Genomic DNA, 14,276 nt, shown 5'->3' on the forward strand with positions numbered 1-14,276 from the left:
TTTGAACAGTAAAAAAAAAAAAAAGAGATCAGAATTGGGCTGCCTGTGTAAACGCAGTCTTTGCGTAATGGTGCATGGAAGAAATAAAAAAGGGACAGACACACAATTAGATACATTTTGAGTTGTGTTTTTTTTTTTTTTTTTTTTAAACAAAGCCATTGTATAACAGTTATAATAAATTAACAATTAAATGTATCGCCCAAAGCAGCGAAGGAACAGGACTTTCCCAGGGAGACTCAAATCAATGGTTGGACCCATATTTAAAATGCGGCTCGGAGTAGGATTGACTATAATCTCAAAGGGTTAACACTGATCCTATATCAGCACCTACTCTGAGACGCTTCATGATTAGGATTGACCACCACAGCCAGTCAATCAAACACGTCACACCTTTGCCCCAGCTAACACACCAGACTCCAATAATCAACTAATTATGATCTTCAGTTTAGAACGTTTAAATCAGCAGTGTTTACTAACGATGGGGAAAAAGTGCGACACCCCACTTGCCGCCGCCCCCCCCCCCCCCCACCCCAGGGACTGGACGTAAAATGTCCATTAAAATGTTCCTATACCGCTGACCTCAGAATTTTGCCCTAATGGGTTAAGCCCCATCATTACCCCATCCAAAATAGTTTCAAAATTCCAGGAACTTTCAATAAATTCCCTGGTTTTCAAGAAGTCCTGGTTGGGGGATAATGGATTTCCTGCCCATTCTGGGAATCTTCCAACAGGGATTTCTGGAAAACCAGGAAATGTATTGAAAGTTGCTGGAATTTTGCAACTCTACTTTGGATGCTCTGAAGACTGAACAGGTAACGGAAAATCTCACACCTTAATATCTGTTCCCCTCGCTGCTCTGTACAGATGGTAAATTCACTCTAGGCCGGGGTTTAAAGATATAGGACCTCCGGCCTATTCTGAGAGACACTACTCTACTTAACAGCCCATGGGTCAATTGGCCTCTTACATTCTCCTTACAAAGTACAGTGGATCATCCTACCAGAGCACACTAATGCGAGACAGGCAGACAAGGAGACACATTGTCACATTTCATATCCACTAACACACAGGACCTGCATTGTATATATTGAATAGGTTGAGGGTAGCACGAGCAGAATGATGTCTTCATCATCATCATCCATCTTCTGACATCTTTTACAGATCACTGATGGGACTCCGTGAGTGACCACTCACTACTGTGTGTTGCGCGACTGCACACGGGCCACACTTTACAGAGCCGCATGTCATGCAGTCTCAACACGTGTTGAGCAACAGCACGTTTGTCCTCACAGGTCAGGGCGCCCCGGCCAAACATCATCATGGGGAGACCATGGCAGATTAGAGGAGGGTAGGGCTTCAGGGTAAAGTATAGGTGGAGGGGGAAACAAAGGGACCGAGTTGACAGTGGCTAGTCAGTCTGGTCTCAAAACATGGAACCAGGCTTCCTCAAACCTCACAGAGAACGACCGGAAAATCCACATGGATGCAGGGGTGATCCAGCTTTATGGTTCCCTAGAAGGGAAAGGAGACAGAAAACTAAGCACATGATCATCCATTATTTACCTAGCCGGTAACATTCAGAGATGTGATCAGGATATTGCCATATTGAATATACTGGTTTGGGGACGGGACAATTTAAAATCATGCATACTAGATGACTAGAGGACGACATCAGAAAATAATGGAATTCATGTTTAACCCTTAACAGTCTGAGCTGGGAGAGGGGGTTCTACTAAGCTATATGTAATTGTTTTAAGAAGATCATACCAAGGATCATATAGCTTTTTGATTTTGAATTTTAAGACCCCTTGAAGTATCAAAAAAATATAAAACAAAAATGGTTTGCCTTACTGCTATTAGCACAAACGCATTGAATAACATTCACTAGATGGAACAAATATCTAAAGGAAGTTTTTTTTTTTTTTATAGTACATGTATTTAACCCCTTGTTTTTGGAACTAACTCATTAAAAACATTTTTTTTTTATTACTGGTACCAGGGGACCTTCAGACAAGCCTTTGGGCGTCCTAGAGTCTCACCTTTCCACAGAGGTCATATTAGTGTGTAGGCCAAACCGTTCAGACGCTACAGATGATTGTGAGAACTGATTTTCAGGATGTCTCATGGTCTGACAAACACTGCTCTAGCGCTGTCACCTTTCACGGCTGATGCGGAAGTGTGACGTGTAGATTGAGGCTCATCTAATGCAACAAATCAAATATCTATAGCTTAAATTGACAGATGTGGGGATTTTTATTTATGCTAATTACATTTCCGCAGGGACGCGGACATCCACTCTAAGGTGTTAATCAGAAGAGGGAAAAAAATGTAATACCGGGGGTGTATTCATGAGTGCACACGATAGCAAGCAGTTTCTATTGGACAAATTCAGGTAGGACCCCCCATTTCATCCTGTTCGTTTCCTAGTGAATACACCCCTGAATTTTGTATTCTGACAGTTTGAGAGAAGGGCCTGTTACCTGAGGTATGAGATTTTTCTGGATCTTCTTCAGTTTGGCCCTCCTACGGCCATTCTTCATCACAACTGTCTCCTCGTAGAACTCGTGGGCCAGGTCTCCATCCTCGTCAAAGTACAGGGAGCTGAAGGCAGATAAAGGTTACTGCTGGGTGGGGTCCAGAGAAATAAGAGCATGACAAATGTCTACCCAGTACAGATGTTGCATGGTTTAAACCTCCAGTCGCTCACTGCCACACTGAGCTAGAAAGGAATGTCAAACATGTGCCATGTGTTGATCTATGTACACTCCGAGACACAGACCTAGAGTTACTGACATTGTGGGGGGAAGTTTCTAGAAAGCTACCCTATAAAAAGGGTACACTATTGTGTAAGTGCACAATATTGACTTCAGTTTAAAGTTGAAATAGGACATTCAAATCTTGCTCAATCCTGAGATGTGACTGGTCTTCTGACTTATAGCATGTGCTTTATGTTATGATGACATAGCTACTTGTGATGCTATATTTACCTCCATCTGGTAAACACGAAGGGCGTCCCATTTCGGAAACTTCGCATCCTTGCTAGCGACTGTTCGTCGACTCCCTCTTTGGTCGGATCACCATCACCACTGCCTGAACCTGCAAAAGGCCAATAACCTTTGGTTTTGGAGCCACTCCCGCCCATCTTCAACTGTAGGACATTATTTTCTTGGCCGGACTGCACCCAGGAGAGATGTAGCGAGTTGATGCTCGATGTAGATGTTGACAGGTCTTGAGACTGGGATGTTATTTATAAAGGAGAAGACAGTAGGTAGCTACAATTTAAAGGAATTACAGATAAAGGAAGTTAGCAGCCGTTGATGAATGGTGACATGTTTCTCTGGCAGCTGCTGTTTGAACTAAAAATCATATTAGCCAGATTACATGGAATCTTATGTTGGCATCATCTGCTAACTACATGCATACGTTAGTTATTAGCTTTCAAAACCAATTAGCTAGCTAGCAATGTCAGCTAACGTTATCGGTTAGCGACCTGTTTACAGCAGTAGCATTTCATATCTGAGACAGGTTGAAGTCTTGAGTTGATTGGCAGAACATACCATCGTGTCTGTGATATGGTAGCTGAAGGCCTTTTAGAATATCAGATAGCTAACGTTAGCTAGCTACAAACTCCATACTTGCTGTCAAGGTAACATTAACCAGCTAGCTAACGTTAAACGTCTCCCTTTGATTTAGGTTGCATGCTTGCAAGAACATTCACTGTCGACATACCGAGTAATTTCAGCTTGATGTCAATTAGTCGTATTTTATAACTTCCTTAGACGCCGAATGTCTTCGAAGCACAGGTAGCTAACGTTAGCTCTCTCAAACTGAAAATGCTAGTCACCGTTTTTACCCTCTCCCTCACTTCCATCATATGGAGGGCATGTACTTACGTCACTTCCCGTCAGTTTTTTTTATACAGAATGGAAGGTTCGAGAAAGTTCTTTATGATGAGGAAAGAGAGAGCAAATAAGAAAAATAATAGCCTACTCTAAAGTGGACAATGTAAAACATGACAACAACACTGATAACAAAATAAAGATTCAATGACATGTAGATCATGTGTTATATTTTTATTAGAGGTGGATGTATGAACACATTACAACATAGATTCTGTTCCCTAGATATTTCATTCCCATAATCAAACATGCATTAAAAGCTAATTAAAAGTTAACAGGATTTCTCTGAGTAATTAGGGCAGATGGCTTCCCAGAAAGCTGGGCCATGTTCAGTAGGAAGAAAAAGTTTTTGAAACGGGGAGAGACCTAAACTGTCCCAGTAAGAACACAGAATTTTGTTTTCAATTGCAAAACATTTTGCTGCAGTATGCTTTACTGAACACAACCCTGATCTGCAACAGATTGACATGTCAGACACATTCAAGGATCCTGTTATTAATTACAAAGGGGAAATATGAGAGTAACAACAGCTCAATACAGTTACGTCTTTATTTACCCAATCCTCCCCACAACAACTGAGCAGCAACATACAATGTTCCCAGTGAAAAACTCCAGTTCTCCAGTTAAGCAGTGTCCAGACCAGGAAATCTCCTAGGTGTCCAGTCAATGACAGTATCGTCTGTCCTCATTCCTCAGATAACTTCCTCCTGTCCTTCACAGTAATGCCCAATCCAGGCCACACAACACGTAGCAGTAGCCTACTGGTTTGCACTAAATAGCTCTACTCTCTCTCCTAACTTGCACTGCTATTACCCTGTCTGTCTCAAATATGTGTTCATGATTGATCTCTGACTTCCGATGTCGCCCCCTATCTAACCCCCTATTGGCCCTAGTTGACCTTCACAGCTGCAGGGGTTGCTGTGCTGTGCTCTATCTGCTACAGCAAGGACAGCACTAAAGACATTTGAACTTTGAACTCAAGAGTGTCATTGTGTGCCATGCTCCTGGTGGCCGCTGGTCAACAGTGTGTATGCCTCTCTACCATGATGTCACCCATCATGCCATCACATCAGCCGGGGGTGGTGATGCTGGCCATGGCCTCCTTCATCCTATCCCTGGCCAGAGCGTAGCGTTTGACTATCTGCCGGACATGCTCCTCTTCTTCACGCTGAAGGATCCGCAGGAAATTACGCAGCTCAGGAAAGCTGAATGCATCCCACTGTGGGAGAGAGAGAGAGCAACTCAAAGAGTAAAGTTACATAATCACTGTCAACACTTTTCAATGCACATGATTTCAGTATTGAGCATACAAGAGCCTTAATGTGTGTGTGTGTGTGTGTGTGTGTGTGTGTGTGTGTGTGTGTGCACATGCATGTGTGCGCGTGTTTTAGAGGTGTGTACTCACATTGACCTCCCCCGTCTCATTCTCTTTCAACACCAGACTGAGGACTTTCTCATTGGGTCCGGCACACAGACGCAGGTGGAGCGGCCTCTCGTCATCAGACAGCTTACGAAGGTATACTAAAAAAGTAAAAGAAAGAGACAAATGAGAGCGAGAGAGAGATGGGAGGAGAGAGATGGGAGGAGAGGGGAGAGAGAGATGGGAGGGGAGAGAGAGAGAAAGGAGGAGAGAGATGGGAGGGGAGGGGAGAAAGAGAGAGAGAAAGGAGGAGAGAGATGGGAGGGGAGGGGAGAGAGAGATGGGAGGGGAGAGAGAGAGATGGGAGAGAGATGTCAGGGGAGAGAGAGAGATGTCAGGGGAGAGAGAGAGATGGGTGGGGAGAGAGAGATAGGAGGGGAGAAAGATGGGAGGGGAGAGATGGGAGGGGAGAGAGAGAAAGAGAAAGGAGGAGAGAGATGGGAGGGGAGGGGAAAGAGAGATGGGAGGGGAGAGAGAGAAAGAGAGATGGGAGGGGAGAGAGAGAGATGGCAGGGGAGAGAGTGACATTGACACTTTATTACATTGTGTTTGGTATCATATTGAGTGGAATGATTTGAGCATGTTCATGACAGTGCATTTAGGATACATTGCTTACAGACACTCACTCTGGCTTTCACGTTCGCTGCGCTCAAACAGAGCAAACTTGGCAGGGTTGTCCACCACGGTGAACTTATTGAGCAGGGCCTCTATGACCTCACGTGCCCGCGTCTGGGAGCTTATGTGCAGGTGTTTGGCCGTGTCTTTGGGGAGGTAGAAAGATGTCCGGTGCTTAATCTCCCCCTCCTGTTGTCCCTCTTCCTGTGGTGAAGACGCCTTCCGAGCGGGTGGGAGTGACACGGGCCGAGTCAGCTTAAAAAGGACCCTGATGAAGCCAGTGTATGATCGGTCTCGGTTCTGAAAGAGGGATACAGGAACACAGAGTCCTTAGACGGATTGTCAATGGACATGTCAATACAATGTGAACATAACGTGCCTCAGGAACTCAAATTTTAACTTGCAGATTACCACATACGTACACAGGAAACAGGACATTATTTACAGCAACTCATCTACAGAATGAGGTTAACTGGGGATTCGACACAGGTGTGTGTGCACATCTGTTGTTGTGTACATGTGTGTGTGTGTGTGTGTGTGTGTGTGTGTGAGTGTGTGTGCAATTACAATCCCTTACCAGCACCATGTAGAGATTGCTGTTGATCTGAGCATTATATTCCTTCACCTTCTGCTGGATGTCACCGACAGACAGCACTTGTTTCCCCCAGTCAATAGGTTCAATCTTAAATAGAGGAGGAAGATGAATATCAAAACCAATCTTCCATGACCTAGAGTCTAGAATCAAAATCCAAAGCTCACTGACTATCCAACCACAAGATGTCAGCAGAGAGACTACTCTACAGCTTTATCACAAACAGGCTTTATCATCTCCCAAATAGTTTTTAATGAAACAAGCTATTGGTTTAGCCATGTGGTAAATCAACGTGGACTATGTCCGTTCTGCGTACAGTAGCTAGTGCATGGTACTGTATTACAATAGTACAACAGCCTATGTCCTCTGGCATAACGTTTTCACATAACACAACCTCTCTTTCTGTACAGTAATCAGCAAGTTCACTCCCTTGGGTTTAAAGCCAGATACATCAAGCAGGAATCTGTGTCCAGCCTTGCTCTCTCCCTACCAAGCACAACTAGCAAGAACATCAGGAAACTCCGCCTTCCACAAGAACAGAGGAGAGGAAGTCAGTGAGGACACACACACACAAACACACACACACACACACACACCACACACACACACACACACACACACACACACACACACACACACACACACACACACACACACACACACACACACACACACACAAAGGTTAAATATAGGCTTTGGTGGCATATATCTGCCAGTTCCAACCACCATATTAAGAATTTCCACACAGTATCACAATATCTCTTTGTACCAATTTTCCAGTGTGTCATGCGAAAACGGAATAATTCCCATCTGGAAAAACAGCCATTTACAAATGGGACAGTGTAAAGCTTTGTAAGCACCCCATTTGCACATACCTGCATATTACCTGAGAAAACTCTGTAGAGTAACAGAGTTTCTGTGTGTGTGTTACTTTCTTGCATCAAATGGCAATAGTTTGACAACATATGTAATAGCCTAGTAGATAGCCATAGGGCAAATTTGAGACTGTTGTAGGCTAGTGGCAATGACATGACAATATTCAAATGAGCTGAAAACTGTACAGTTTGAAACTATTGTAGCTAATTTATTTAAGTGGTAGCCTATTACTCAGCGCGGAATGAATATGAATATGTTACATGTACATATTGCCTAAATTACCTCAACTACCTCATACCTCTGCACGACTCAGTACCGGTAGTCCTTGTATATAGCCTCGTTATTGTTATTTTATTTTATTACTATTTCCTTTTTTTCTTATTATTTTCTTCTTCTTATTATTATTATTAACTTTTTAACAGCATTTTGGGGAAAGGGCTCATAAGTAAGCATTTAACGGTATAGTCTACACCTGTTGTATTCGGCGCGTGTGACAAATACAATTTGATTTGATAAACTCATGCATTATTCAAATGTTTGAAGAGGACAAAACCTATGGGACAAAAGCCTCATCTCCTTTCTCCCTATGATTCATTAACATATGTTTAAGTCACTGTATTACACAAATGAGTCTAGCAATGTACATGTAGAAAATCCTATTAGGCCAGCTACACTTAGAACTGAAAAAACTACATTATTTTGATAACAGACTATGAAGACTATCAACAAAGACATTGCACAAACTTTTAGGCTACATAGTCATTAGAAAATAAAGGCAAATATGATTTGGGGGATAGTACGTTATCAACTTGATAGACCAGACTTCTCTTGAGTTTTTTTAATTGCCGCGGACGCCTCACCTTTTTCCTTTTGACTTTGATAAAGAAGGATGTGCGCGCTGTGAAAAACTGCTCCAGCTCCGAGTCCGAGTCATCCTGGCTACAGTATCCGCTGCTGGTCGTGCTGCCCCAAGTCATCTCAAATGATAGGTTCTTTTCCATTGCCTCTTTTAACGCCATATCTCTATATTACAATATTAACATATTTGTGGATCCCTCGCCAATTTTCATCAGTGGTCACAATCATAGCCTAGCTAATTAATTAATTAATTATATCCACCCGAGAAAAACTTTGAACTGGAAAATTTAACCAAAAGCTCATCACTACACGTTTTAATATTCTACCATTCCCACTACTACTCTACTCGTTCCGTTATATCAGTTCTTCACATGATTTAGAATTGATGGGGAGTACTATGTGGTTCTTGAGTCCCACCCATTGCCCCTTCCAGACCGTGAAATTAACAGACTGAATAAGCGTCTAGCCCCTCCCCCTACTGCCATCATACGCGCAAGCACCTCCTTGTTTCTCGTGAAAAATGTAGCAAGTGGAAAGTCCAGCTGTGAAAGCAATTGGTCATGTGGCCATTGTCCAGACCACACCACAAAAACAACAATAGTCAAACTACAACAAACACATTGGACTGTTCTGGCTCCTGTGCTGTCAAGAAGAGACTAGCCTACACATCGGCCTAGAAAAATATGTAGCAGAACAGACGTGTTGAATAATATATTAAAATGTGTTGACTTTATTATTTGATGCTTTATGCATGTAAGGATAGGTTTTTTCTCTGGTTCAAAAGCTGAACAGCTGTTTAATTGTGATGTTGCCAAGCAACATCCTCCTCTCCACCCCTCTCCTAAATTGCTTGATGAGTCTCTGGCTGTCCTGGCAGGCAGTCTCAGGAGGAAGGCAATAAAATCTCTTTCTCCGTGAGCACATGGCACTAAAAAGCAGTAGGCCTAGACAACCCCCCCTCCCCCCACACACACAGAGACAAATCACAGGACTATGTTCTGTTGGATTAGTACAGACCTTGGACCTTGGTTTATCTCTACAATACACAAACACTACATATTGTAGCCCCTTTTACCCCTTCTACTAAGCGCACACTATATATTATATATTATGTTCTCCATGAATTCCCTCTCCTTTGTTGAAATAACATTTACAATGGAAAGGAAACTGACAAACAATAGAGACACACTGCAACACCTTGTATCTCTTACTCACCACATCCACGTCAGTGTCTGTCTCTACGGGGTCTTCAGAAACATCTGTTTGGTCGGTAGTGAGGAGTCTACTATCGGTGCTGCAATCCAACTGGATAAAGGGTCGACACTGGAAGTGACAGGTGTAACTGCAGTCTTTGGGGAGAGACAGAGACAGAGAAGACAGAGAGAGGGAGAGAGAAAGAGAGAGAGAGGGAGATGGCTCACGTGAGGACTAGAGGATGGTCGATTGCTTCAACCATTATCATTCACACATTTTTGATCAAGCATTTTGCCTCAAATTGGTTTATTCTGCCAATCATCATTCATCTTGTGGATGGACACTAAGGGGTTAAGTTAACTGAATTCACCCTCGCAGCCTTCTCATGATGGTGTGGCATTGGGGTCAGCAGCAACACAGTAAATATAGGTCGTCACTGCCCCCTGCTGTTGAGTCTGCCCACCACATCAACCGTGAATGAGGAGTCTCTTCACCACGGGTCGGTGTTCTAGGGTCAGTGTTCAAGGGTAGTAAACTACATGAAGTTCAACTAGTAATTTAACTACATTTTGCAGTCGTTTGGTAGTAGTTGAACTAAAATTAAATCTAGGTAGTGTTTTCAGTAGTTAACTACTTTTTTTGCCATGTAGCGGTGTAGCTACCTACTGGAACTGCAAACAACTTTTTTTAACTAAAATAAAATATTGTTGAAGTAGGCAATAATTTCCTTTCTTTTTTGGCATCAGACGTGCCTGATTCTCACTTAAAACATAACTGTTGTGTTTAACAGGGTAAATGACACATTCTGTTAACATATGACCCCAAAGTGAAGGGTTCTTGTAATTTGTAGTCTATGACATTTCAGATTTACATGTGATAATTTTTGATGAAGTAGTTTGGATGTGGTAAACTACTTTTTCAAAGTAACTTTAGTTAAGTAAACTCTATTTTTCTAAAGGGTAGATTTAGTGTATCTTCACTTCTTCCAGTGTGAAGTAATTGGTAGCTTGTAAAACTCTCCTTTGGGGGGCTACCGAGTGGCACAGCAGTCTAAGGCACTGCATCTCAGTGCTAGAGGCGTCACTACAGACCCAATTCCAGGCTGTATCACAACCGGCTGTGATTGGTAATCCCATGGCCCAGCGTCGTCCCGGTTAGGGGTAGGCCGTCATTGTAAATAAGAATTTGTTCTTAACTGACTTAACTAGTTAAATAAAGGTTAAGTAAAATAAAAACTATATTTTCAGAGTAGCTACCCAACACTTTGTAGGGCGAAGTTACCCCTTGACACTGATCTGAGGTCAATTTTGAATTCGGGGTCCGAAAGATGATTCTAGATCTCTACGAAGGGAAACTTCAGCCCGGAGCCCATTAATAGCACTGGGAAGCGAATGAGTGGCTTTGACTATACAGTTTACTGTACTCAGCCCCATAGTACCTACACATATGTAACACATATACATTTGAATGTTGCTGTAGATTCAGAAATGCATGCAGTCCAACGACTCTTTGGGAATAAACTTTTTCCCATGCTCACGTGGCCCTTACGCAAAAAAAGACACACCAGCCCCCCCACAAAAAAAACATAATTAAAGTAACTTTTGGATTACCAAAACGTAATCTGATTACTTTCTCTTACTTTTTGGGATTACTTTCCCCTTAAGAGGCATTAGAAGAAGACAAAAAGTATCTGACTTGTGGTCAGACTTGCTCAGGTCGAACAAGTTTAATCTTGCAACTTTTTAAAATGCTGATTGAATGTCATTGAGAAAACAGAAACGTGTCATGACATATTTTTCACAAACATCCTTTGTGTATTTAAAAGTCATCTAAGGAGTCATCTAGTTTTTCAAAAATATCTGTAATCTGATTACAATATTTTTGCTGGTAATCAGATTACATGTAACGGATTACATGTAATCAGTTACTCCCAAACCTTGAAAACACAGACAGTGATCATACACGCGCACACATTCAAACACACACACACACACACACACACGATTGGTACTCACTAGCACAGCTCAGGCTCTGTTTGTAAAGGCCCCAGATGAATTCACCACACAAATCGCACCAGCTGATCTGAGTGTAGCTGCAGGGCTGGAAGTCATGTCCCTTTCCAACCTGACCTGTGAACCACGAGGGTCCCTCAACACTCACACTGTCCCCCACCAGCCGGACCACGTGGCTGGGCCTCTCCGGAGCCCTCACCTGCCTGGGAGTCAGGGGCGCTGCTGGGGGAAGAGAGGCTGGTGGGTCTGGTGCCAGCTCAATGCGATCATTCAGGCTGAGGTCTTTCAGCTCAATCAGCTCACACTTGGACATGCCATTTACCCAGGCAAACAGCCGGGCAACGGCTTGTGGCTGCTCACTTCCCATGGTTCGCATGGACTACACCCGGCTCAGTCTCGCTGGCACTAATCCATCCACTGGCCGTCACAGCATCTGTATTTAGATCTTTGACCATGTCAGATGAGGTGATGTCTATGGTGCAGAGAAAGTGTTGACTGTGGCTATCTGGGTTTAGTCCATCTCCGGTGTGATGTGTAATGTGCCAGAACAGGTGTCCATGGAGTCCTCTTCAGGCTCTGTCATAGACCAAGCTGGTTCTCTAAATCAGAGGGAATTCAAAAAAAGGAATCATACCGGAGTTCTATAATAACAATTAGACTTCATCACATCTCAGCATTATTCTGACTGCAGTCTATACCAGCTGTTACAATCATTCCCTTCACCATGCCATCACAGGCCTCATTTGTATCCACCAAAACTAGAGAAACATTTAAATTCTGTTTAACAATTCAATAGGCAACAAAAGTTGTTGGTAGAATACAGCTGGCTCTGACTACCACATATATACATATATCCTATAAATGAAAAAAAACAGGAGATTAATATTTCTTGGCCAAAGCTAGAATTAATAAGATTATATAAAATGTGGGACAAGATGACTAGATTAATCCTGCATGAGAGCGCAGCGGAGAGCATAGCCTTTGACATGACAGAAATATGACAACATTGCAGGCCACCTGTGTTCCTGTGACTGTTGGGAAAGAGGCACTCAGCAGGGATTGACATGAGGGAAAAACAATACTTGACTATAGACTGCAGACAAAAAAGGCACTATTCTACTAGGGAATGCATACAATTGAGAGGGTGAATTACAATAGCCTATCCATTGCTATCCCAAGCATGTGCAGCATGCTCATTTAGGCCAGTGGTTCCCAACCAGGGGTACTAGGACCCCTGGGGGTACTTGGCCTATCCCTATGGGATAGCTGCGAACACTCATGGGACCTTAGCCCTACTGGTAAAATGCACATGAGGGGGTACTTCAGGTAGGGGTACTCCGGGCAGAGCAAAATGGAGTTGGAAACCACTGATTTAGGCTATAGGTTCTGTATATAGAATAAAGGGATTCCTTCCCTCTAAATTGAAATAGATATATCTCAGATAAAAGAGGAGCCCTGACAGAGGACACCCTAAATCCACTGGTGCCCTAGCTGTGACCAGGGCAAAGTACCTATCTTTTTAATATTAGGTATGCAGTTAATTTCAATACGTTTTCTCCCAACCCAAGCTGTTGTTGAAACTTTTCGTTCCCCCTTCAATGCACCCCTTTTGTGTCTCTTATAGACTAATTCAGTGACACAAATAAGAACAAGAGCTGCACGGATTTACACCTGGCCAACTGGGTCACCACTACGTGCAGCGCAGCGCAACAACTATCCACATTGGTTACAAATTAGTTACACAGACTCGACCATGTTTGCAGCGTTTATAATAATGACTAGACTAAAACATAGCCTATGCGTATTGATGTTAAATTGTAATTTACCATCGGAGTTGTTATTGAGGTCATCACATCGAAGATTATTAGGTAGCCTACAGTTTCTATGAACTTAATTTTATTAAAACTATCCTATACATCCCAGAACAGCACTATTATCGATGACCATGTTAATAACGACCAGTTAACTACCAGTTTCAATCCGACCGCTGAGCTCTCCGGGGGACCGGGTTTACTGACACAGGTTTACTGACACCGCGCGCGACCCAACATGATGCACCACAAACAGCACATTTGTAAAAATGTATTTTCTACCCAACTAACTCACCTCTCTTCGTGTCCTCCTCCTCATTGTTGGTTAAACATTAATCGTGGGTAGCCTACATTTTGACTGGGGTCCAAGGTTGAGGTCCATCAATTCGTTTTTTTCTCCCCTCAAAACTGCCTGACAGTCACTCTCTTCGATGTTTGCGCATGCACTCTGTAGCAGTCAGATTACTGCTGCCTAATCCGGTATTTAACTGTCGTGTTTCATGTTGTTCCTCAATCTTCATGCCATGAGGTTTTCCCGGATAGGCTGTTCTCCATCAAACAAAGCAAAATGTTTCTATATGTGGTATTTATATAGACTAAATTCCTAGAAATTATGTTAGTGCTCAAATGAAAAAAAATGTAAATGCATGCCAGTGGGGAGCTGTCCATTGCTGAAGTTGCTGAAATCGATCCGCAAGGTGTGGGAGAAAGTGAGATCTAACAGTCCACTTTATAAGATGTGATATTAACTAGGCCTCCTATGTAATTTTGCATTCTACAATATTTCAAAGATCTGATACTCCAAGACATTTTGTCACCCTAACCCCCCGAAATGTAGCCTGGCCCTAGTCAAATTGGCTGTTTCACTGATTAAATATTCAATGTTTTGGAAATCACCCGAAGAGAAGCCTCGGGTTAGAAATATGGAGCTCTGTTCTCCAAAACCACACAGTGAAGATGAAAGCAGAGATGTTAGTGTACTTTGTATGAATATTAAAG

General features: G+C 42.8%; 2 protein-coding genes across 7 annotated transcripts; both read right to left on the minus strand.

Moving 5' to 3' along the window:
* Positions 1–518: 518 nt before the first annotated feature.
* Positions 519–3,895, minus strand: LOC129842184 (tumor suppressor candidate 2-like). 4 transcript variants are annotated; one of them, XM_055910643.1, is made up of 4 exons: positions 3,730–3,895; positions 2,988–3,235; positions 2,481–2,601; positions 519–1,512 (listed from the first exon to the last, which is right to left on the minus strand). In XM_055910643.1, the coding sequence occupies exons 2-4, from the start codon at positions 3,140–3,142 to the stop codon at positions 1,447–1,449; spliced, it is 342 nt and encodes a 113-aa protein (XP_055766618.1). In that variant the 5' UTR covers positions 3,143–3,235; positions 3,730–3,895; the 3' UTR covers positions 519–1,446. The 4 variants fall into 4 exon arrangements, with proteins under 4 accessions (XP_055766618.1, XP_055766599.1, XP_055766594.1 ...); XM_055910624.1 differs by having other exon boundaries at positions 2,988–3,272; XM_055910619.1 differs by having other exon boundaries at positions 3,558–3,895.
* Positions 3,896–4,058: 163 nt separating this feature from the next.
* rassf1 (Ras association domain family member 1) lies at positions 4,059–14,075 on the minus strand. Of its 3 annotated transcripts, none has more exons than XM_055910591.1 (7): positions 13,573–14,075; positions 11,470–12,065; positions 9,476–9,609; positions 6,512–6,616; positions 5,946–6,234; positions 5,305–5,420; positions 4,059–5,118 (listed from the first exon to the last, which is right to left on the minus strand). In XM_055910591.1, the coding sequence occupies exons 2-7, from the start codon at positions 11,840–11,842 to the stop codon at positions 4,969–4,971; spliced, it is 1,167 nt and encodes a 388-aa protein (XP_055766566.1). In that variant the 5' UTR covers positions 11,843–12,065; positions 13,573–14,075; the 3' UTR covers positions 4,059–4,968. The 3 variants fall into 3 exon arrangements, with proteins under 3 accessions (XP_055766566.1, XP_055766574.1, XP_055766582.1); XM_055910599.1 differs by lacking the exon at positions 13,573–14,075 and adding an exon at positions 13,293–13,506; XM_055910607.1 differs by lacking the exons at positions 9,476–9,609; positions 11,470–12,065; positions 13,573–14,075 and adding an exon at positions 8,263–8,696.
* Between the last annotated feature and the right edge of the window lie 201 nt (positions 14,076–14,276).

This window comes from Salvelinus fontinalis, chromosome 3 (genome assembly GCF_029448725.1).
Source record: "Salvelinus fontinalis isolate EN_2023a chromosome 3, ASM2944872v1, whole genome shotgun sequence".
Lineage (NCBI taxonomy): Eukaryota > Metazoa > Chordata > Actinopteri > Salmoniformes > Salmonidae > Salvelinus > Salvelinus fontinalis.

What these genes read in the sequence shown, in the direction of transcription:
- rassf1 (XM_055910591.1), bottom strand. Translation starts at nt 11,842, where the DNA reads ATGCGAACCATGGGAAGTGAGCAGCCACAAGCCGTTGCCCGGCTGTTT. An exon ending in CAGACACTGACGTGGATGTG is followed by an intron (nt 6,617 to 9,475) that starts GTGAGTAAGAGA and finishes CCTCTATTTAAG; the next exon opens with ATTGAACCTATTGACTGGGG. An exon ending in ATGAGACGGGGGAGGTCAAT is followed by an intron (nt 5,119 to 5,304) that starts GTGAGTACACAC and finishes TCTCTCCCACAG; the next exon opens with TGGGATGCATTCAGCTTTCC.
- LOC129842184 (XM_055910619.1), bottom strand. An exon ending in TTCGTGTTTACCAGATGGAG is followed by an intron (nt 2,602 to 2,987) that starts GTAAATATAGCA and finishes ATCTGCCTTCAG; the next exon opens with CTCCCTGTACTTTGACGAGG. An exon ending in AGAAAAATCTCATACCTCAG is followed by an intron (nt 1,513 to 2,480) that starts GTAACAGGCCCT and finishes TTTCCCTTCTAG; the next exon opens with GGAACCATAAAGCTGGATCA.